This window comes from Balaenoptera acutorostrata, chromosome 13 (assembly GCF_949987535.1).
Source record: "Balaenoptera acutorostrata chromosome 13, mBalAcu1.1, whole genome shotgun sequence".
In the NCBI taxonomy this organism is placed as follows: domain Eukaryota; kingdom Metazoa; phylum Chordata; class Mammalia; order Artiodactyla; family Balaenopteridae; genus Balaenoptera; species Balaenoptera acutorostrata.
Genome location: NC_080076.1, coordinates 81,479,424 through 81,503,392, shown reverse-complemented (window position 1 = coordinate 81,503,392; position 23,969 = coordinate 81,479,424). Strand labels below are relative to the sequence as shown.

Sequence of the window (23,969 nt, the reverse complement as noted above, 5' to 3'; positions counted from 1 at the left end):
CCCTATCTCCAAATATGTCACAATGGGAATGAGAGCTTCAACATATGAATTCGAGAGGATACAATTCAGTCCATAGCAGACCTCAGATGAACATGTTGTTGAACACGTAGTGTGTGCTGGGCACCGGTCTAGAGACTGGCGAAAGAGCAAAGTGGATGGTGAGTAGGCAAAAAACTGTATCTATATCTAAACATCTATAAAGATATATGTAAACCTATATAAGATAAAGAGGTATAACTACATACATTCATGTGCAAATACATATACACTCACAAACTACAGGCAGTGATAAGTGCTATGAATAAAAATAAAGCATGATAAAGGGGCAGAGAGTAACAAGGATGGGGCGCTGTTTTAAAGAATGATCAGGAGTGATCTCTGACTCAGCAATGTTTAAGTGGATGGAGACATAAGTAAGATAGGTTAGCTTTCAGCCACCGGAATTTAATCCTTCAAATCAGGAGTCTGCAAACTTTTTCTGTAAAGGAGAGGATAGGAAATATTTTTGGCTTTGTGGGCCATCCCATCTTAGTCTCCATCACAACTTCCCCACTCTGCCCTTGTATTGCAAAAGCCGCCGTAGACAATATGGAAACAAACAAGGTTGGCTGTGTGCCAATAAAACTTTATTCACAGACACTGAAATTCAAACTTCATGTAAGTTTCACCTGTCATGGGACATTATCCTTCTTTTGACTTTTTTTTTTTTTTTAATGTGTCTTTTTTTTTTTAAATTAATTAATTTATTTATTTTTATTTTTGACTGTGTTGGGTCTTCGTTTCTGTGCGAGGGCTTTCTCTAGTCGTGGCAAGCGGGGGCCACTCTTCATCGCGATGCGCGGGCCTCCCACTATCGTGGCCTCTCTTGTTGCGGAGCACAGGATCCAGACGCGCAGGCTCAGTAATTGTGGCTCACGGGCCCACTTGCTCCGTGGCATGTGGGATCTTCCCAGACCAGGGCTCGAACCCGTGTCCCCTGCATTGGCAGGTGGACTCTCAACCACTGCGCCACCAGGGAAGCCCATGACTTTTTTATTCAACAAGTTTAAAATGGGAAAACCATTCTTAGTCCATGGGCTGTACCAAAATAGATGGTAGACCAAATTTGGCCCACGGGACCACAGTTTGCAAACCCCTGCTTCAGAGCATGCAGCTAGAAGATGCTTCTCCCAAGAGAATGGGGATCACTGTAGGGCCTAGAACACAAGTCCCTGGCACACAGTACGTACTCAGTGTGTATTTGTTGAAAGAGAGAAAGCAGGGAGGGAAGGAAAGGGGCAAGGAATGAGGGTGCCGGGGCTCCTACAAGCTGAATTCCTGGCTCAGGGCCCCAGGCTGACATGACCTCACCTGCTGTCTCCTCTTGGGTTGCGAGATCATTTCCTTCCATTTCCTCAGGGCCTCTCTGCAGACTCCCCAAGCAAAGAGGTGTTGACAAAGCCTTTGAAATGCCCAGGAGCTCAGAGCCTCCTTTGCAAATTTAGGAACAGGCATTGAGGAGCCCTCCCATAGAACCCACTGAAATCGAGTCAGTGTCTCCCGCGACCTGAAAAGCTTCCATTGTCTACCCCAGATGCAAATCCAGAAACAAACACACACAGCCTCAGCCCAAAGTCCACTTGTGCCCCATGCCCAGCTTAACAACCCACAAGTGCCACTAATCTGAATTTTTAGCTTAGGTCCCCACTCAGAAAAGTCATTTGCATCCCCCATGCAGGCCCCTGACTGCTATATTAATCTCCCCATTTGTCCCCTCCTGAGTCAGCTAATATTACTGCTGGCTAATTAAAACATCAAAGCCCAAGTACAACAGCCCTGCCAGAGGCCTCCTAAGGCCTGGTTTCAAGTGGGCAGTTCACACAGCCTGGGGTGCAGAATGGTACACCTCGCACATGGGCCCCCAATTACTTGTCTCGCAATGACCACCCCTCGCACATCTGGACCCTCAGCGCATGGCCCCTTTTACTGCCTGTTATCTCACTCCCTCCGCCCAGCCAATGATTGCTGCCGGCTGCCTGCCCACCGGCCACGCCCCACCCCTCTCTTCCTCCCTCCTTGTCAGGCTCCCCGCCCTCCTGCCCTCCTGTCACCTCCACGGGTCCTGGGCCCGACCCCACCGCCAACACCATGTCTGTTATCCCCACTGTGGGATTCCAGCTGCTCCTCAACCTCCAGGGTGTTCAGAGAGAGAGTTTCTAAACGGGCTAAGTGACGCCCTGCCTAGAGAGGACGTCTGGGGTGCCTCCCACGCGGGCAAGGTAGGATCTTATTTTCTCAAGGATGCAGGTCGTCGGCACAATCAGAGGAATTTGTCACCACAAAGGCCTGCCCAGAGGTGACCTCCATCACCTGGACATCTGCTGGAAGACACAAGAGTGGAAACAGAATCCGAAATAGAGAAGTTGAGGTTGTCTGGACAGGCCTTCCAAGGGAGTGGAGTTTGGACGTGGCTTCCTGTGGGGACATAAGTAAAATAACTTAAGAGTTTAGCAGGATAGAGGGGCAAATAGGGACTCTGCCTATTCCCTGTTAGGGAATTCACCCATATCATTCTCCTGCTGCCGGGGTGGCAGTACAGTAGTAACTCTTAGAGCAGTAGCCGTTGTAACAGGGCTACAAGTTTTACTAGTAGCAGAATAATGACACCAGTAGTGATGAAGAATGGCTAACATTTAGGAGGCCGTTGCAATCACCCCAATGAAAGATGATGGAGGCTTGGACAGGGTGCTGGCCAGTAGATGGAAAGAAAGGGGACCAAATGGATTCTAGAGTTATTTAGAAGGCTAAAATGGATGGGAGTCAGGGATGGATTGGGTGTGGGAGATAAAGAGGATGACACCCAGGAAGCTCCTCCCTGTGGCATATGCGCAGGTGGTGGATGGGTGGTGGTGCCCAACACTGAGATGGGAGCCACTGGGGATGACTGGGTCCGGCCAGAGCAGGGAGGTGTGGAAGATCACGCGTCATAGTACCTTCCTTCTGTTCTCTGCCATTGCTCCCTGCACTGTTCCAGCAAGATCTTTAGCAGTGGCATGCTGTCACCTGCCTCCTGTTCCCCAGACTCCAACACGGCAGCATGGACGCTTTAGCACAGAGCTCCTCTTCCTTGGCCGGAAAGGTGGCTATGCCTCTCACTTCTCTGCCAGCAAGACTGTGCTCCCACTTCTTTGCCTGGTTAACACCTACTTATCCTTCGGGTCTTGACTTAGAAGTCAAATACTCTGGGTCAGGCGCCTCTTCTGTGTGCTTCCACCGCCCCCTACACGCTGCCAACGTCCCGCGTTATGGTACCCACTTCACTCAATTATAATGGTTCATTAAATCACCATCCCCATTGGGCTGTGAACTCCATGAGGGCACAGAGCACATCTGTATGTTTGTCACTGTAGCCCTGGCCCTTACTGACTTGCCTGGCACATAGGAGGTATTCAATAAACATGTGTTGAATGAATGAATGAATGAGTGAATTGTGCATGATCGTCAAGAGGCAGGATAGTCAAACAGTTTAGGGCATGGTTTCAAAGGCTAGACTGCCAGGCTTTGACTCCTGGCTCCAGCTTACTAGCTCTGTGGTCTTAGGCAACTTAGTTAACCTATCTGTGCCTCAGTTTCCTCATCTGTAAAATGGGGATGATGTTGCTTGGAACATAGCAAGTGCTCATTGAATGCTGGTTTTCAGTAGTTGTCCTTCAGAGTTCCCTGTGATTTCTGTCCTAGGCTTAACCTGATTTAATCCTAATTCACAGCTCCCTGCCAGCCTGAGCACCTCCAAGCTGATGAGATGTGGACCCTGCCTCCTTTCTGACTTCATCTCCTTGTACTCATCCTCACTCATCCACTCCAGCCACACTGGCCTCCTTGCTGGTCCTTTGAACTGAGCAAGCTCATCCTTACCTCAGGGTCTTTGCACTTGCCTCTTTCCCCTCCACTTTGTCACCATTACCTCCCTCTATATTATATTCTTATCACCACCTGAAATTATATCATCCACGTATTAGTTTACTTATTATTTATCTCTGCTTCTCCCAAAACGATGCTCCAGAAGGACAAGGATTCTGACTGCCTTGTTCACCTCAGTGTCCCCAATGCCTAACAATGTCTAGCACATAGTAGGTGCTCAATAAATACAATTTGAATGTGTGAGTGCCCTGCCTCAAGGTCACTGCCCACTGCTCTACTCTTTGGCCTGAGTGATGCAACATTGTCTCATCTTCTCCCCTCCCTTGCTCGGCTGTTGCATCAGGGGGTGCCTGCTGCCTGTCCCTTAGAGTTGCTGATGGTTGTCTGATGCACGAGCACACCTCTGCCCAGGCAGGTAGACAACCACTCAGAAACACCCAAGACAGCATGTGATCCTTATTGATGAAGTTCAAAATGGATGGGCCAACATTTGTCAGCCCAGGCTTATCCCCGCTCACCTACTGGACAGTTTGCTCACAGAGGTGAAGATAAATGGAGCACTGAAGACATTCAAGATGGAGAGAACAGTAAGTGCAAAGGCCTGAGGCAGGGACACGTTTGGCCTTTTTGAAAAGCAGAAACCTGAAATCGGGGGAAAGTATTCTATGCTTTAAACCTTTCTCACATAAACTTTTTGTTTTCCCAGTACTTGCCCGAAATGGTGAGTTCGGGCTATGGCAGGAAGGCCCAGAAATCCAAGTCACTTGACCCAGCCTCAGGTTTGATTCCTCCGCCCTGAGGGCTGTTATCATTTGAAGAGACTGACAATGCTCTTTCAGTCACTTATTCATTCCACAAACTTTCATTAAGTGCCTGCTGTGTGCCAGACCCTGTGCTAGACGCCAGAGAGACCACCTTTGAGTTCCTGACCCCTCTCCCCAGAACAGAACCTGAAACATTCTTCCACGGTGCCTCCTTCTGCACAGGTAGAGGGGCCAGGTTCCCAGCTACCTTGTATGTGTCCATCCCAGAGAGTCACAGACAGTTGGTGACTGGCGACAGATTCCAAGAAGAGCATCACCTCACCCCATCCCAGTGGAAACAATCTTCCAGTGCCCTCAGATACATAATATCTCATCTTTATTCTCTCCTCCAGCCCCCTGCCTCGGGAAAACAGTCTCCCATAAAGAATGGCAGCCCCTCCAAGTGCCCTCGCTTCCTCAAGGTCAAGAACTGGGAGACCAATGTGGTTCTGTCTGACACCCTCCACCTTAAGAGCACGTTGGTGAGTACCCCAGCAAGGGGGAGACCAGGGTTTCTCAGCCCCAGCAATATCCACACATGGGACTGGGTAATTCTTATCGTGGGGACCAACCTGTGCATTATAGGATGTTGAGCATCACCCCTGACCTGTGCCAACCAGATGCCAGTACCCCCCCCCCACCAAGTTGTGACAACCAAATATGTCTTCAGACATTACCAGATGTCCCCTGGGTGGGAAATTCACCCCCATTTGAGAACCACTGGTGGATACTTACTTGTGCAAATACTTTTTATTTGTGTCCCTTGTACTCAAAAGGGGAGTTGCTGGTTCTAAGTACATTCGTTTTCTCTCACACAATCCGACCACTGAGGGAGTTTTGGACAAACCCTTCTTGGTTTTCAGTCTGTCCTCTAAATTTTATATATTTTTAAGTCAATCAACCAATCTATTGTTTTACATTGTTCTGGAAAATGGGCCTCTTGGAGGAATGTTGTATCAGTTAGCTATTGGAGTGTAACAAACTTCCCCCAAAATTAGTGACCTAAAACAACCACCACTTATTATTTTCCAAAAGCCTACAGATTGGCTGCGTGGTTCTGCTGATTTCATGCTTCTGCGATCATCTGAGGGGTCAGCTCTCGGCAGGCTGGTCTAGGATGGCCCTGGCTGGGATAACTCAGCTCTGCTCCATGCGGCCTCTCATCCTCCAGCAAGCTAGCTTGGTCTCCTTCACATGCTGGTTGCAGTGTCCTGAGAGAATGAGCAGAAACGTGTAAGATCTCTTGAGATCTAGACTCAGAATGGGCACAGTGTCACTTCTGCCATATTCTATTGGCCCAAACCAGCCCAGATTCAAAAGGAGAGGGAAGAGGCTTTACCTCTTGATGAGAATTGCTGTAAAGTCACAGAGCAAAGGGTGTGAATACAGGGAGGGGAAGAATTAGGGCTATGTTCTGCAATCAACATCCCACAGACACATTCTAACAAGTTACTATAATCACTCTACTAGCTCCTTCTTGATCAACATGGGATCAAAAAAATATTTGGGGATTCAGCACCAATGGTTCTGCTTCCCAGGGAATGGCAGTCACAAAGCCCCTCTCCCCCCCAGTTAAGTAGAGCAAACACATTCAGAACCTTAAAATGCTGCTTATCCTTTCCTTACCTGGGCTGATAACCAGGTCCAACAGTGATTAGAAGCTGGTATGTGAGAAATCCGCTTTGGGAATTAAAGCCAGGGAAACTCCACCACGAATGTCAGATCCAGGTCCACAGCCCTACACGTGCCACAGTTGGGTGAAACGAAGTAATAGCCCAAATCTCTTTTCCTTCCAGGGAACGGGATGCACCGAGCACATCTGTATGGGGTCCATCATGCTTCCTTCTCAGCAAATACGAAGGCCTGAAGACGTCCACACAAAAGAGCATCTCTTCCCTCTTGCCAAAGAGTTTATTGATCAGTACTACTCATCAATTAAAAGGCAAGTTCATGTCTACACTGGGAAGACCGGGTACTGGGTACAGAGACTTCAGGTCCAACTGTGCAGACAGTTGAACCAAGACCTGAGCATAAGGCCTCTGCCTGCCATGCACAGAGGTCAAAAACTGGTGGCCTAAGGGCCAGATCTGGCCCCTAGAAGTGTTTTTGTTTAGCCTGCAAAGTGTTGCTTAAATTTGAAACTTTTCAAGCAATTCCACGCCTGGGTATATTCCCTAAAGAAACTCTCACACTTGTTCACAAGAAGGCCTGCATAAGAATGTTCACTGAAACATTGTTAGAATACGAAAAAAGATTAAAGAGCCAACTGGAAACAATCTCAACTCCATTGATAGGAGAACGTGTAAGTAAACTGTGGCATTTTCTGTAATGGAATACTATACAGCTGTGAACACGAACAGGTGAAAACTCTGCATGTTCATGGAAATGAAGCTCCTAAATAACTTTGAGCAAAGGAAAAAAAGGACAGGTTGTAGAAGGATACATTCAGGACAGCCCCATTTACATCAACTTTTTAAACATGCAGAAAAATACTATACGTGATTTAGGGGATAGATACACAAGTGGCGAAAATATAAACAAAAGCATGAGAATGCTAGATGCCACATTCAAAACAGCAGTCACTCCTGGAAAGAAAGTGGGCTACAGTGCAGAGTAGTTCCCAAGGAACCATAATATATTTTCTTATTAATTTATCATTTCTTAGGCTTGGGACATGGGTATTCATTACATTATTCTCTATACCTTTTTGTAAGCCAGAACCTTTTCATAAGAATTTTTTACCTTTCTAAAATTCAGTTTATTGCCACCATTTAAAAATTAGAAGAGTTCCCTTTAAAAATCAGATTTCCAGTTTCTCTTGAAAGAAGATCTGGCAGTACCAGGCCCCCCATTCCTATCAGACAACAACAGGCTAGAGCAGAGTTGGGGCTGCCCCCTTTGGACCAGGTGTAGGCTCACCTGTTGGCTGCAGTCCCCAGCCAGCCAGTTCAGTCATATGCACACTGCCGGGCCTTTGCAGGCATTTGAGTTTGCCAGTCTCTGCTTTATGCTCAAACTCTTGTGTCCAGATATCAATCCAGAGTCTGTGGCTTCTGGCCTCCTGTAATAGCTCACTCCTTCCACCAACCTCTAATTTAGTAGAGAGGGTGATGCCCCCATGTCTCTTCTCTCTTCCCTCAGATTCGGCTCCAAAGCCCATATGGAGAGGCTGGAAGAGGTGAGCAGGGAGATTGAAAGCACCGGCACCTACCAGCTCAAGGACACAGAGCTCATCTACGGGGCCAAGCACGCCTGGAGGAATGCCTCCCGCTGCGTCGGCCGGATCCAGTGGTCCAAGCTGCAGGTGGGCAGTCAGGCTCAGACACTATGAAGAGCCCTTTGGTGGGGTTGGGGAGGGGGGAGGAATGAGCTTTAAAAAAGGTCAGCTCCTAGCAAGGGCACTTGGTGGCTATGGTGAACTCTCAGTTGGTGATCATGGGGTCCCACATTCTCAGATCATGACTGAATCTGGCTTATATCTTATGTAGCCCAAACAATCTTTTTTTTTAAAAATTGAATTGGATGTCTCTAGGTAGGGCTTATACTCTCCAGTTTACTACAGACCCAACTTGCCCCTTTTGTCTTATACCTCCTCTCTTTCCTCATTTACATTATCTGCCTACTACCGAAAAGCATTAGATTCTGTGTCCCCTGGTGTGATTTTTTTTTTTCCTCTAGGGAATAGTTTCATTTTGGAGGTAGATTAGTTATCAATCTCGGGTGGCGGGGGCGGAGTGTCTGATTTTTTTTGTTTCTTTTATTTTTAAGCCCCTAATCCCCAGGAGCCTCAGAGGAGATACAGGCAGCCCATGTAAAGTCTCTCCTCTGCTCACATCCCTTTCCTACATTCACTTACACTCCATGCCTACTTTTAGGGTATTTTTCCTGGTTCGATTGGCCATAGTTATTAGGGTAGAAAAAAAGATAAAATCCAGCCCGGGGCTCAGTAATGAGCTGCTCACTACTCCAGGGGGGGCAGCAGCCGGGGGGGCCTCTGGGCGCTCCTCCATTGGGAGGGCTGCCCTGGGGGTGATGAATGGGGAAGGAGGAGGTGATCATTCCCACGATATACCCCTTGCAGGTGTTCGATGCCCGCGACTGTACCACGGCTCACGGGATGTTCAACTACATCTGTAACCATATCAAGTATGCCACCAACAAAGGGAACCTCAGGTGAGCTGACCCGCTTAGGGGAGCGGAGTCTGATGTCCCCCCCATCGTTGACCCTTGGGTCTGGCGTTCACTCCCCTGTGAAGGAAACGCTCCCCCTCTTTTCCCGGGGACAGGTGTCAAGCCGAGAAAGGTAGCCTGGCATCCTCGTTCTAACCACCATGTGCCTTCTGTCCCGGGAGAAACAGACTCCCGTGTGGTTTGCAAGACTACAGCAACCAAAATCACGTTTATCCCACAGTTCAATATCACCCACGGCGGAAACAGGAAGGGATGTTTCAGATTCCCAGGAATAGGAAAATCCCATTGTCGGTGGTGACCTGCTTTTACCACCTCCTGCTCTGTTGCCTGGAGCCGCCTCTGAGGCTCTCTGGGTTTAAAAGGCAATTTCTCTTCCCGCTGCTGTGGGGACCACCGTTTCTGGTTCCACCAAGCTGAGCCACACCTGGGACTCCTCTTGCCCCCCCGCGAAGAACAAAGCCACAGGGTACAGGCCAAGGCAGGAAGGCGCCAATGTGAGCTGGCGGCTTCCACGTTGACAAGTCTCAGCTGGGAGAGGAGCAGCTAGAAGGGAACAGCTGGGGCCCCGCAGACAGGTGGTGACAGTTGTTAATCCTACTCCCTCAGTCCTGCCCCTGCATCTGTTCCCAGCAGCTGAGGACCAGCCCCATCTTGGGGCCATGCAGGACCACTGCAGGGATATTCCCACAAGCCCTCAGGCTACACTGAGCTCATCCCCAAAGTGGCCTATTGGCATTAAGCATGGGCTTTCTTGGATGAGTCTCTTCCTTGAGAAGGAAATCGTGTTTGCCAGCTGAGCCCACCAATAGGAAAAGACCCTGTAATTTAAGCCCAGGTCCTGCTTGGGAAATTCGTATTCAGATCTTTCTCCTAAAAGACCTCACCCCTCAGAAAACAATAAAGAGCCCTCCTGCATATCCTAATGTTAAAGGAGGGCCCAGTCAAGGTCTTGGCCTCAAGGAGTTTATGGGTTATTTTGGTACTTTTCAATTGGTGCTGTGATGAGGTAATATGGGGCGGGGATCGCCACAGGGTAGGCAGTGCACCTTTACTTTTTTCAATTCTGTATTGGGGGGGGCGGGTCTAAAGGAGATATTCTATTGGTGAAATATTTGGCTAATTTTTTTTTTTTACAAGTTTGAAACTACACATCTGCACACGATGAGAGGCCATAAGAGAATGTATACCATGTATAGAAACTATCTAAGCATAAAGGAGGAAGGTGGACCAGGGAGATGAAGGGAGGGAGAGAGATGTATCTCAAACAGTACAGGGCATTAGACTTGCCATTTTGCGACATTATGCTTAGGAGACTTGGGAGACGGGAGGTGTGAACCTGTTCCGTGTCCTCCATTGGCTCATTCCCACACACTGAGTAAGTATCCCACCCCACCGTGTGAGATTCTGGAGTTTCTAAACACACTTTTTGAATATATATAAACAAACACAAACAGGCTTTATCTGCCGCTCAACCAAAGGAACAGCCATGTGGTTTAATGCTGGAGGGAAATGCTCACAGTTTTACTCAGTCTGTGTTCATCTCCAATATGGCACCTTTGCTAAGAGATTTTTAAGAGCATCTTTGGCTCTATATGACTTCCGCCTTCAGCCTGGGTTCTAGACTCACCCCGAGGTGTGACACACCACTCCCTGCGGTATTAAATGCAGTATTGTCTTGTGCAGACAGTGTGACGTAAATGTGCTCAAAAGGAGGCCCTGGGAACTAGATAAGACAAGGGATGCTGTGTGGAGAAAGCAAATTTGAATCGGGGCTTGAAATTGGGTACATGACAGCAGAAACAGACTCCAACCAAGGGAGCAGCAGGGCAGGGTTCCAGGGGCAGGATGTGAATGGGAGCAGATGTGAGCATTGGGTTGGACCTATGATGTCATCCCCATGTTGACACAAGCCAGGATGTGGTTTCCATAGCCTAGGATTTGGTCCGTGGATGGAACTGATGAGTCCAGGTAACAGGAGCTCCTGGCAGGAGATAATATCAAACCGCTTCGTGAAAAAATTACTCTCCTTTCCATTTGTTTCAATCCTTCTGATGGTACCAAAGAGGATAAGGCATCATTATAACACCTCTCCAAAACGCCAATTTCCCTTTTAACAAAACGAGAGCAGGGCTCCAGTGAGGTGCCTTCCGTAGGCAACCACATGTTTCTACAATTTAATAACAGTACACGGTCTCACAGTTGCCTGTTTAGGTGGGCAAGGCCAGGGGCGATCTTCAGTTTTCTTTCAAAGTAAATAAATATATGAGTACAAATGGAAGTTGATCTCTTATTAATCGTAAGTCTGTAAACTTTGCTGTGGTACAGGGGGTGAGCAAATGGGACAATAAATAATGATGGTGGTAAAAGAAAGACTGAAACTGGGAATCAGCAGTGAGCTCTTAAAAGGAAACAGGATCTGATGTTTTTTCCCCTGAGGATTACCTGCTGCAAAAGAACTTTCTGGAAAACTGGCCCAAGTCAAGATTGTTTGAAAGTCTCCAGTTAGAGAAGCGTTCTCTTTCCTTCAGTGAGCTGGCACCAGGCCTCCTATCCTCCACCCTTCCTCACCCAGCGGTCCAGTGGAGAGACAGAGCAAGGTCCCTCCCCTTCCAACAGCTGCTCCGTGGGCCCTGAGCCTTATGCACTCATTGGCCTGGACGACGCTTTTTCCAGTATGTCCCCAAAGCGCAAGCCCAGCCCTGGTGCCAAACGTCCCCCTCTCTCCGCCACAGATCTGCCATCACCATATTTCCCCAGAGGACCGACGGCAAGCGTGACTTTCGAGTCTGGAACTCCCAGCTCATCCGCTATGCTGGCTACAAGCAGCCTGACGGCTCCATCCTGGGGGATCCAGCCAGCGTGGAGTTCACAGAGGTGCGTGCTCCCACCCCTCCCCCAGCTGGTCTCTCATCCCCCCAAACTGTCTTTATCCACAGACTTCTCTTAGTTTAATATTATCGTAGGGAGAGTGGTCGGTGAGGTACAGCTTACTCATCTCCAGAGCTCCTGCTCTGTTTGCCTCTAGTCCTGCTGGTTCTGCTACAGCTGGTCATTTGGTCATTTTCATGCCATTGCCTTGCCCGGCCCTCATGATGGGAACTATTGCCCCATTTCACAGATGAGTAGACTGAGTCTCACCAAGGCCAAATACATTATCCAAGGCTACTAAAGGAACAGAGGAAAAGCTAGAAGTACAGTTCCAATCTCCTGCCTTCCCCTGGGAGGAGAGGAACTGACATGTGGAAGCCATGTCTGGCCTCATCTTTTCTGAGTTGGGTAATATGTCAGACTCATACCCTTCATTCATTCATTCATTTCCTTGTACAACATTTCTACCCACCCAACCCCTCTCTGGACAGACTGGACTCTCCAGTACCGCCACGGTTGCTGGCAGCCCAAGTCAGTTCATAAAAGCCACTAGGAACACAAATACCACCTTCTCCCCATCCAGGGCTCCTTCCAGGTGGTGATGTGGACAGACAGCACAGGTAAGGCCTGGAAGCTTCCACCAGCTATGCCCACAGGAGACATAATAGGCAGAGCCCATGCCTGGAATATCTCACGCACACAGACCTGGTACCCCTTTTATTTGTCACCCACTCAGCTGCCATTCTGCTTTATCTTTGTTCTTTCCTCAAACGCCCCTCAAACTCCACCCCACGAGGGAGCTGCTTAGGCCAAGGGCTACCCCACACCCTCATCACTGCTGACTTCATTTGCAAGTGGCTTTTCTTATTAAAATATTATTATCCTGGGGAGGGGGCTATAACCAGGGCGACCAGGAGTCAGACCTGTGTCTTTTAGCCTCAGCCAGACTCTCTGCTCCACTTGGCTGACCTCTAACTGTGTACTTGGCTGACCTTGTCCTTGTGGCCGCCGGAACAGAAACGCCATGGCCCCCCCTCTCCTTCTGTCTCCAGAAACCTCACTGACACAACACGTTCTCCTAAACCCACACTGCTGTGCTTCCTCTGTCTACTAACCCAGCAGAAAGAGTCACCCCAAACGTAACCACAGGATTGTAACTTTCAAAACCCCCTCACCCAGTACGGCAGCCACTGGCTGCGTGTAGCGAGTGACCACTTGAAATGTGGCGAGTCCAAACTGAGACATGCCCTAAGTGTAAATAACACGGTCTCAGAGACAGAGAACAAAAAAAGAGTGGAAAAGATCTCATTAGTAATTTGTATCTTGATTACCTATTGAAAAATAATATTGTGGATAATATCGGGCTAATCTATTTCTATTTATTAATAAATTAATACACTTATTGTATTAATAAATATAGTTAATTTTATTTTAAACATCTTTAAATATATTAATATTAATAATTTATTTAATAATTTATTATTAATCAGTTGGTGTTTAATTGTTATATATTATAAATTTTTATATTTTATTGGATTAATAAATGAATTTCCTATTTAATTTTAATGTCAAATATACTATTAATATATTAATATTTTACTATTAATATATTAATATTATATATACCATATATATTATATATATGCCATATATAATAATATATTAATACATAATGACATTAATGTTTGATATAGTAATGCTTTTAGTACAGTATTAATAAATTACTGTTACTATAATTAATATCGTGCTATAATTCATAATTATTTAATTTAATTAAATATTATTGAAATTAAAACTTTTTAAATGATATATTATTTAAATTATTTTCACCTGGTTTTGCTCTGGGTTTTTTTTGTTGTTTTTTTTTTTTTAATTTTTAAAATGTGGCTGCTAGAAAATTTTAAATTACTATGTGGCTCGCTTTATATTTCGATAGGATAGCTGCTCTAACAGATGCATTTTATGTGGTCGTTCTGAGAGATCTGCCCTCATCAAATCTGGTACATTTTCTTCATGTCTTAGGCAGCGGATGCAAACACTTCCGGAGCAAGTGCGTAGGCGTGCCCAGCCCTGTGCGAGGGCACCACAGATGCAAGAGTCAGTTCAGCCCTTGCTCTGGGAGTTCCCAGTTGGCAGGGAAGACCTGGAAAACATAACCAAGTGAGGGGCTGGAGGACACGTTTGCTTTCTGTCCCGTGGGACCACAGAAAGTTATACTAGTTACGTGATGATGTCAGGGAGAACTTCATGAAGAAGGTGGCCGTGACCCAGAGCCTCCAGGGGGGCTGCTGGTGGGCTTACACTGGGACCTCTGCCCCTCCCCCCATGGCTGTTGTGTCTGAAAGGTCTGGGGCATGGCGGCCTGACCTGGCGGGTCTGGTTGCAGATCTGCATCCAGCAGGGCTGGAAACCCCCGAGAAGCCGCTTCGATGTCCTGCCACTCCTGCTCCAGGCCAACGGCAATGACCCTGAGCTCTTCCAGATTCCTCCAGAGCTGGTGCTGGAAGTGCCCATCAGGCACCCCAAGTAAGAGGGACTGGCATGGGGTGGGTGAGGGTGGGTGGATTTACCCAGTGCCCCTCTACCCAACCCTGCACCCCCGGCTCTCTCTCCAGCCCAGACAGAGGCTGAATGGGGGTCTTGGTTCCTACCCTCACCATGGGGCCAGGGCAAGGTGGGCTCCCTCAAGATCTATAATTCCTCCTTCACCAGCCTAGGGACCACCATCTTTTCTGAATCAAAATCTCCCTCCTTGTAAGTCAGATAGAGAAAGACAAATACTGTATGATATCACTTATATGTAGACTCTAAAAAATACAACAAACTAGTGAATATAACAAAAAAGAAGCAGACTCACAGATATAGAGAATAAACTAGTGGTTCCAGTGGGGAGAGGGGCAATATAGGGGTAGGGGATTAAGAGGTACAAACTATTATGTATAAAATAAATAACCCTCAAGGAGATACGGTAAAACATAGGGAAGATAGCCAGTATTTTATAATAACTATAAATGGAGTATAACCTTTAAAATCACTATATTGTACACCTGTAACTTATATAATATTGTACATCAACTATACTTCAATTAAAAAAAAATCTCCCTCCTTACCCCACTCCTAAGCCATCAACCTGGACCTGCCCTTTTTCCAACCCTAAGGGCTGAAAGAGCAGAAACACCTCCTGTGTCGTTGTGGGCACAAATTTTAAATAGAGGGAGCCATTTAAAACTCTATGTGACCTGACGCAGCTCAAGGTCAAAAGCAACTTGGGGCCGGGATGGGGCTGTGAGGGCTGTGGCCAGCAGCACAAATAGAATTTACACTTTTCGAGAGTAAAGAAACTCCACAGTAAGACCCTGGCCTCAGGGGGCAAAATTGCTGGAGGAAGCACCAAAAAAAAAAAAACAATCATCAAGATAAACAGTATTTTAATGTAATATTTTTTTTAAATAAAAATTAACTTTTTAAATATATCAAAACTTTAGACAAAGACCAGGTCAGGGCTGAAATTAGGGGGAAGCAAGTGAGGTGAGTTAGGGCAAAGTGGGAGCCTGTCTTTATTTAAAGTTTTGATATTTTGTTTGTCATGGATTTTTTTTTTGCATTAATTTTGATTTTTTTAAAAAACATTGAATTAATTTAGAATATTGTGTAAATAAATTAATAGTATTGATTCCTGGGTTTGTTGCTGCCCCCTTAAATTTTGCACCCAAGGCTAGTGCCTTACTTGCCTCACCCTAGTCCAGGCCCTGGAGAGGGAGCAAGTGTCCTGAGGCTCCTGACACTGCCCAATATCTGGGAACTTACCCAGTCTCCCTGGTGAAACTTGGCCTTCATTCATTCATTCATTCACTCATTCGATACTGTTTATTATTCCCAGTCTGGGCCAGGCATTGTGCTGGGTTTTGTAGATGACTTGGTCCCCGCCTCCATGGTGCTTTCAGTCTCATGGAGGAGATCAGTGACCCAAATAACCACTTAATTCCAATAAAGTGCTGCAAAATAAATTTTATGGTACCTAGAGGCATAAAGCTTCCTGACCCAACCCAGATCAGGCATAAGGGAAGGCTTCCCAGAGTCAATAGCATTTTAGCTGAGAATGAAAGGTGGGTAAGAGCTGAACAGGCACAGAAGGAAAAGAGAAGGAAGGAACTGCCGTGCAAAGGTCCTGAGGTCGGAAGGAACTCAGCAATGCTCACTTTCTCCTGGATTCACCTTCAGGGTGGGTTTAGGAGATAAACAGCAGCCCAAGGCAATGGTTCCCAGGCCTGGATGTCCATCCAAATCACCTGGGAAACATGTTAAAGTGCATATTCTCAGGCCCCAGCTGTGGAAGCTGTGATCCCACAGGTCTGACATGAGCCCAGGAATTAGGTTCTGGCATAGTAAGTCCCAGTCAGTCACTGGCATTTCAGCATCCCCAGACTAAGGATATCCCACCTGCGTGTCTTCCCATGAGTCTCCTGCCCCATGGTGAGCTGGGCTGTGCTGCTCTCCGCAGGTTTGAGTGGTTCAAGGACCTTGGGCTGAAGTGGTACGGCCTCCCCGCTGTGTCAAACATGCTCCTGGAGATCGGCGGCCTGGAGTTCAGCGCCTGTCCCTTCAGCGGCTGGTACATGGGCACAGAGATTGGCGTCCGCGACTACTGTGACAGCTCCCGATACAACATCCTGGAGGTGAAGTCCCTTCTTGGTCATCATGATGCAGAAGCAGAAGGCAAAGGGGATGGGCTCAGCTGTCCTTTCCCACAGCTGAGCTTTGGGGCTTGGAAACTGGAAGAGGTTAAAACAGAATCTGCAATTCTGGGGATGCCCCCTGGCCTTTCTGAAGGCTTCCGTGGCATTAAGAGTACGTGTACTACAAAAAAAAAAAAGAAGAAGAAGAAGAGTACGTGTACTATGTGCTATGTGACACCACTGCAAGCACTTTGCATGTATTAGGTGCTCATTTAATACTTACCACAACCTCCAGGTGTGATAATTCCCCTTTCACAGATGAGGAAACTGAGGCCTTTGGGAGGGTTAAAATGACAATGAGCTCATGATCATACAGCTAGGGAGTGGCAGAGCTGGGACATGAACCCAGTCTGGCTTTTTTTTCTTCCCCCCCCCCGCCCCCCAGCAGTCTGGCTTTACGATCCGAGTTCATAAGCATTCTACTACACTGCCTGTCAGTGTCAAACCTTGTTAGAAGGTTTTGAGAACGACCCATGAACATGGGACATTTTTGGTCTCTTTTCTTAAAAAACAAGGCTTGGCAGTGATTCCCCACCACGTACATTTCTGGGTGGAGGTTCTGATTCTCTCCAGGGCTGAGTCATCCTGATCTACTAAAGAGTGCTGGGGCGGACTGCTCCCTGGAGCTCCACTTTGGTGAAAGCGTCAGGATTGCTGTGGTTTTGTCAGCAAATGTTGTTTGTAACCACAGTCTGCTGTGATTGGCCTTGTTTCAAAAGAGGACACTGAGAAACAGAGAAGTTAAGTGCTGAGCCTACGTCACACAGTAAATAAAGCACAGGGCAAAATTCGAACTCGGAACCAAACGTTAGGTTTATATCGTTAAAATCCATGGGTGTTCACCTGGGTGGACCTTAAGGGCATTATGCTAAGTGAGATAAATCAGACAGAGAAAGACAAATACTACGTGATCTCACATATATGTGGAATCTAAAAAAGCCAAACTCCCCAAAACAGAGAGTAGAGTGGTGATTACCAGGGTCTGGGGAAGCGGGGCAGGAGAACTGGGGAAGATGTTGTGGAAGTGTACAAACCTGCAATTAACAGATAAATAATTCCTGGAGATTTAATACACAGCATAGTGATTATGTTCAACAATGATACTGTTATAAATTTCAGAGTTGCTAAGAGACTAGATCTTAATTGTTCTCACCACAAAAAAGAAATGGTAATTATATGATTGGATAAAGGTGTTAACCAACCCTACAGCGGTAATCATATTGCAATATATAAATGTATCAAACCAATATCTCTCATACCTGAAATACACATAATGTTATATGTCAATTTAAAAAAATTCCACGGGCGCTGGCCTGGAAAACAGAACCAGGGGGCCTCAGCCTCGCCACACACTGGAATTACCTAGGGAGTTTTATTATGCTGGGGTCCCACTCCCCAGAATTTGGATAAAAGTGCTCCAGGGTGGAGCCCGGGCACCAGTATTTTTCAAAGCTTCCCAGAAGATTCTACTGGGAAGCCACTGATTTATACAAACTCCTGGCAGGAAAGGAAAAAACATTTCCAGGCAATTTCCAGAAATGTGGCTCAGGTAATATTTGGGAATTTTTAAAGTCATATATATATATTTTTTTGCATTTTCTTGCAACTAATTTCTATTCTTTTAACCAAGATAATGCTGTAGAAGTAACAATAGTAGCATGACTGGCTGTACACAATCTCTTCTTTTATAAAATAACTCAAGTTTTATACGTGTTTATGTAAAGCAGCGAATTTCTTACTTTCTGTGTTTGTATCATCGCTAAAAGACCCCAAACAGACCCTAACACCTCAGCCTCAAAAGAGTAAATTAATCTCTGCTTTCGTGATCCCTGCTTACATTTCGATTGCAAAGAGTAGTCACTTGGTAACTTAAATGAGACACGCTCCCACCCCAGCCTTCCAGTTCTAACTGCCATTATGTACAAATGACATCTGGGGCTGGGAAGCGATTTACCCAAACTTGAGAAACTGTCACATTCTAACCCCATAATGAGACCTAGGTTCCCACAAGTGACTAGAATTGACAGAGGAAGTGAGAAGCCAGGCTCTAATTAATGGATTTGCTATTGGGTCTTCCCTGCTCCTGACATCAGCTCCTGCTTTAGCTGGAGCTGTAACATAAATGTCAGGAGTTGTTTTTTCCAAGTAGTTTTGCCAAAGGAATCGGCTGGGTGGGGAGCCGCTCCCAGGTCTTGGGCGTTATGCATCTCCCTGGGCTCCAGCCCCGAGGCCAACTGGCTCTGTGGCCTGTGAGCAAGTCTCTGCAGCTCTCTGAGCCTCAGTTTCCTCATCTGTCAAATGGAGTAGGCAGGCGTCCCCATGAACTCAAAATACCCATGATCTAGATTCCAGGCAGTGGCCACTCTGGAGATGGAACAGGATGGGTGGAGAGCTTTTCCTACTAGAAAGCAGCTCGCGTCACTCCCAGACCCAAATGTCTCCTTAAAGTCCCCCAAAGACCCTCCTTATCATATGTGGAATAAAATCCTCACTCCTTAGCACATCTAGCATAATCCAGTCCTGCATCTCTCTCTCACCAACTCCCCCTGGCTCCCTACCCTCCAAATACACTGGCCTTCTTTCTATACCTCAGTGCAAGCCTGATCCCACCCCAGGGTCTTTGCATGCTGTTCTCTCTGCATAGAACATTCCCTCCCAAGATTTACAAATGTCTTGCTTCTTCTCATCATTTGGGACTCACCTGTATGCCACCTCTGCAGTGGTCCTTCCCTGACTATCCTGGTTCAATACATCCTGCCCCCATATCCCTCTTTATCCCATTTCCTTGCCTTATTTTCTTCCTAGAAATTAGCACTCATCACAATATTACCTATTTATCTCCCCCACTAGAAGGTAAGCTCAATAATAAAAGGTCCAGCCAAGTCCCTCTAGTCTCTTGATGCTACCAGTGGGTCCTCAATAAAAAAAAAAAAAAAATTTGAGTAAGTGAATTAGTCTGCATATGAGTTGATTAATTAATTAAGAATTTCATTGGTGACACTAGCCCTGTCCCTCTTTAGTCTGAAATCCAGAGGTGCCCCAGCCTATGAGTCTGTGTTTCCTTCCCCTTTCAGGAAGTGGCCAAGAAGATGAACTTGGACATGAGGAAGACGTCCTCCCTGTGGAAGGACCAGGCACTGGTGGAGATCAACATCGCGGTGCTGTACAGCTTCCAGGTAGTGCCAGGGCACACCTCCTGGCTGCCAAGCCTCAAAGGGGAACTAAAACCTTTCAGAGTCTCGGGGCAGAAGGTCAAGAGCCCAGCTCCCAGGAACCGTCCTTGCAGGGATCTGCCTACCAGTGAGGTGTACTTCCCATCATGCATGCCTTCCTCCCCATGATGGATCTTGGGTGGGGACCATTTGAGGAAGAGGCAAAAAGATAGGGGTTTTGTGACTTGTTGCTTATGATTTTTTAGAATTGAAATGACAAACATCTGGGACTTCCCTGGTGGTCCAGTGGTTAAGACCCCACACTTCCACCACAGGGGGCATGGGTTCCATCCCTGGTAGAGAAACTAAAATCCTGCAGGACGCAAGGCGCGGCCAAAAAAAAAAAGAAAGAAAGAAATGGCAAACATCATCTGTGTCTTGCCACTTCTTAGGCACTCAGACTTTCACCTAACAGAGACAAATGCTCATCGTCATGATCAGAAGCATAGGTCCCCCAATGCATGTGGCTCTGTGGTAAATGCTATTATATACAGTACGATAGCTTTAAAAATTATCGGCTAAACCACAACACTTTTGAGAGCAAATGGGGGATACTATTAATAATTGTAACAGTACAAGGGCATAAGCTGGGATTCTCCTGGGCAAACCAGGAGGCCCACAGAACAGAGGTCACTCTCTGTAGTAGAGACCAGCTCTGTCCTCTGAGGGTGATGGTTTGGGAGGCTAGACCCTCGTAGACATACATGGGAGGCATCCACAGGCAGTAGAATGAACATATCAAATCATGTATAGACATGAATATAAACCATAGGTCCCCATGTCAGGAATAGGGAGACTGGGTATACTGGGGAATGTATATCCCAGGGAAGAGACCAGTTGAGATGGGATGAGGGAGAAGGAAGCCCCCTCCCTTCCCTCTCTACCATGGAGGAGTGAAGTTTTAGGAATTGTTGAAAATGAAGGTGGATGCTTTGGTAGACTGGTATGAAGACTGGCGAGCCAGAGGCAGCAGAGACGTGAGTGAGATGAATGATTGGAAAAGAAAAGTGCAGGAAAGGGACAGAGTTTTGTGGGCAGAAAGGGAAGACACTGCCTGGGCAAGGTAAGAATCCAAGCCGGCCGACTACAACGGGCCCTGGGGCTGGGTTACGCGGACACTCAGTCCACCCAGCTCTGCTGTGATTGACTTGTTTTCATTTTAATAAACTCATCCTTATTACTTAAAATTGTTTATTTTAAGAGGATTTTGTGTCACCATCATAAATGGAGAGCCAGTACCATTTGCCATAAATAGAAGAGAATTGTAAATTTAAATAAATATATAAACAAATACACACAGGGAAACAACACAAAGTTGTTGGATTCTAGTTGCCTGAGCTTCCTCTCTCATTTAAAAAAAAAAAAAGAGAGAGAGAGAAGGAGGAAGGACAGAGGAAGTTTGGCAAGAGAGGTGTTTCTCCTGGGTCTAATCAGGATTGAAAGAACAATGCAGAGAATCACCTGCCTGGAATCATCTCCAGGACCAGCCTTTGGAAAACACTGCTCTATGGGCAAGGGAGCCCCGAAATACCCCAGCTGCTCTTTCCTCCTGACTCCTTGTCCCCTCTCCTCCTCCCACAGAGTGACAAAGTGACCATCGTTGACCACCACTCCGCCACCGAGTCCTTCATTAAGCACATGGAGAATGAATACCGCTGCCGCGGAGGCTGCCCCGCTGACTGGGTGTGGATCGTGCCTCCCATGTCTGGCAGCATCACCCCCGTCTTCCACCAAGAGATGCTCAACTACCGACTCACCCCCTCCTTCGAATACCAGGTCCTGCCCCTCCCCGCCTCTTTCGTGCTAAGTCTTCAATATCCGGTGTGTGTGTTAATGATTAGAGCACGTCTCAACTCAGACTTGCATTTCGGATGCCCAAGTGTGGCCACCATATTGAACAGCACAACTCAAGCTGAAAGACGAATGGATATGAAATGAGTAGTCCGGGGTCACAAGGAGAGTGTTTGAGAGGGATTCTGAGGCATGAGTGGGAAGGTCTAGCAGGACGGTGCAGGGAGGCTGGACCGGCCATTCTGTGCCAGGACCCCTGTGGTCGCCACTGACAGAATCGTTCCCTTCAAGGGCTAAGGGTTGGACATGGCTGGACAGCCACAGGCCCCCAGGGAGCCCTGAGCATCTCCCAAGAGGAGCCAGGGTCCCTCACTGCAGTGACCATAGTCCTCTCTTCCCAGCCGGACCCTTGGAACACCCACGTCTGGAAAGGTACCAACGGGACCCCCACAAAGCGGCGAGCCATTGGCTTCAAGAAGCTGGCAGAGTAAGTCTCCTAAAGTAGGTGGGGATGGGGGATGGATGTACCCCCGAATTCAGAGAGCCCCAGAAAAGAAGGCTGGAAACATGCTTGCGCCTCTGCCCTCTTGTGTGACATGATTTCTCCATTTTCTCCAACCCCCTCGTGCCTCCTTTGCCTCAGAGTCTGGGATGCAAACATCACCATGACTCTTCTCCTTCCCAACCTCACTTTCCTCCCCGCACTTTGCTGAATTCTTGTCCTGGAGACAGTGTTGTGTTGATAAACCAGCTCTCCAATTAATAAAGTTGGCCATGATAATGATAATAGATTTGTAACCTTTGCCAATTTCCGTGGTGTAAATACTCCCGCTATGGCCAGTTTCAAGCTCTCAACAGGAAGTCACTGAAGCCAGAGTTGGGAGGAGCTAGGACGAGCTGGCTGCAGCCCACCACCGCCTAGAGAGGCCTCTCGTCCAGGGCTGAATCTCATTTCACTCACTCATTCACTCATTCAGCCAACAAATGGATACTAAGTGCCTACTCGGTGCCAGGCACTGTGCTGGGCTCCAGAGATGCCATGATGAGCCAGGTAATGTGGTCCTGCCCTCAAGAAGCTCACAGCTACCATCAAGGAACGATTCATGGTGCCGTAAAAGAGACTTCAGCCAGTTTGGGAGGTCAAAAGGGGCTTCCCGCAGGAGATGACAATTGAGCTGAAGAATGAAATGAATAAGACTTCACTGAGAAAAGGAGGAGGGACGAGGGTTAGGGACCAAGGCTATTGAAGAGTAATTGTCCTGAAGAACTCGTGGTCAGCCAGGGTCAGCCAGGGGACCGGCTGACAGTGGGATGGGGTTGACTGAGATGGTTTAATGGGGATGCCAGCTTTCTGTCTAAAGATAGAGAACTCCCTGATCCACTCAGCAGAGACCCTCTATTTGGAGCTCACTTTTTGGCAGAGGGGCTAGTATGCACCAAGCTACTTAGTCACTTTCCTCAGCCCCTCGGGTCCAGCTCTCAACAGGTGACTGGTAGGTCTTGCAGGGACTGAAACCTAGATCCTGGCTCCACTGATATGGTCCACAGGATCTCTCCCTTCTCTCCCTCCCTCCCCTTTGTCCTTCCACCTAACTTTATCTTGCAGCCAAGCAAGAATGCATCAGCAGCCATTCTTTCCCTAACAAGAGCATCACAAATTCTCAGGGACAGCAGCCTTTGGCTTCAGTTCAGTTCAAACTGTCTCTGAGGGAAGAAGGGAGGGAAAAATCTAAAGAATTAATTGCACTATTAAGTTCGGGGTAGAAACAATGGGAGTTAATTATAGATGCTTTTTTACGATCCGATCATTCAAAGGGAACCCTCCAGGCACCTTTTATTCTCTTCTGTTTCTCCCCCTTAGCTCCCAGTGCTCTGGCGGCGTGGGTGGTTTCCCTGATTCTAAAAAATGATGAATTTACCACCAATAATCCCCAGGTGGGGGTAACTAGCAATTTGTCTACTCTGAGATTCCTAGTTAGAACAGGGATGCTTGCTCGGAAGGTGAGCCCAGGCATTCATAGATGGGAAGGAAGAAACACTGGTTCTGAATTCTCCATTTAACTAGAAAGAGCCTCGACTTGACATTTAAACTCCCCAGGGCTTTGGTGGTAGCAGTATGTTTAAAATCCATTCCTTCTTTTGATAGATACGTATTTAGTGCCTGTTAAGTATCAGCCTCTGCAAGACCCTGGATGTGCATGGCTGCTTAAATCAGACTTGGTCCTTCCTTTGTGGATTTATGAACCTCTAAAATCCCTTCCAGGTCAATACCTGGTGATTTATTAGTGATTCGTTCTCTCTCTCTCTCTCTCTCTCTCTCTCTCTCTCTCTCTCTCTCTCACACACACACACACACACACACACACACACACGAACGTAAGCCCCATGACAGCCATTTCTCTGTGTTTCCATTCCTATAACAATGCCTGGCACATAGCTAAGCACTCAACAAACACTTGATGAATGAA

General features: G+C 47.1%; 1 protein-coding gene across 1 annotated transcript in view; it reads left to right on the top strand.

Annotated features, from left to right (window-relative positions):
* Positions 1 to 23,969, top strand: part of NOS1 (nitric oxide synthase 1) — an 87,453-nt gene that overhangs the window by 31,106 nt on the left and 32,378 nt on the right. The window contains 10 exon segments of the mRNA XM_057526211.1: positions 5,057 to 5,185; positions 6,500 to 6,645; positions 7,845 to 8,007; positions 8,785 to 8,876; positions 11,627 to 11,768; positions 14,149 to 14,288; positions 16,264 to 16,438; positions 19,573 to 19,674; positions 21,292 to 21,486; positions 21,903 to 21,988. Coding sequence (XP_057382194.1) covers positions 5,057 to 5,185; positions 6,500 to 6,645; positions 7,845 to 8,007; positions 8,785 to 8,876; positions 11,627 to 11,768; positions 14,149 to 14,288; positions 16,264 to 16,438; positions 19,573 to 19,674; positions 21,292 to 21,486; positions 21,903 to 21,988 — 1,370 coding nt within the window.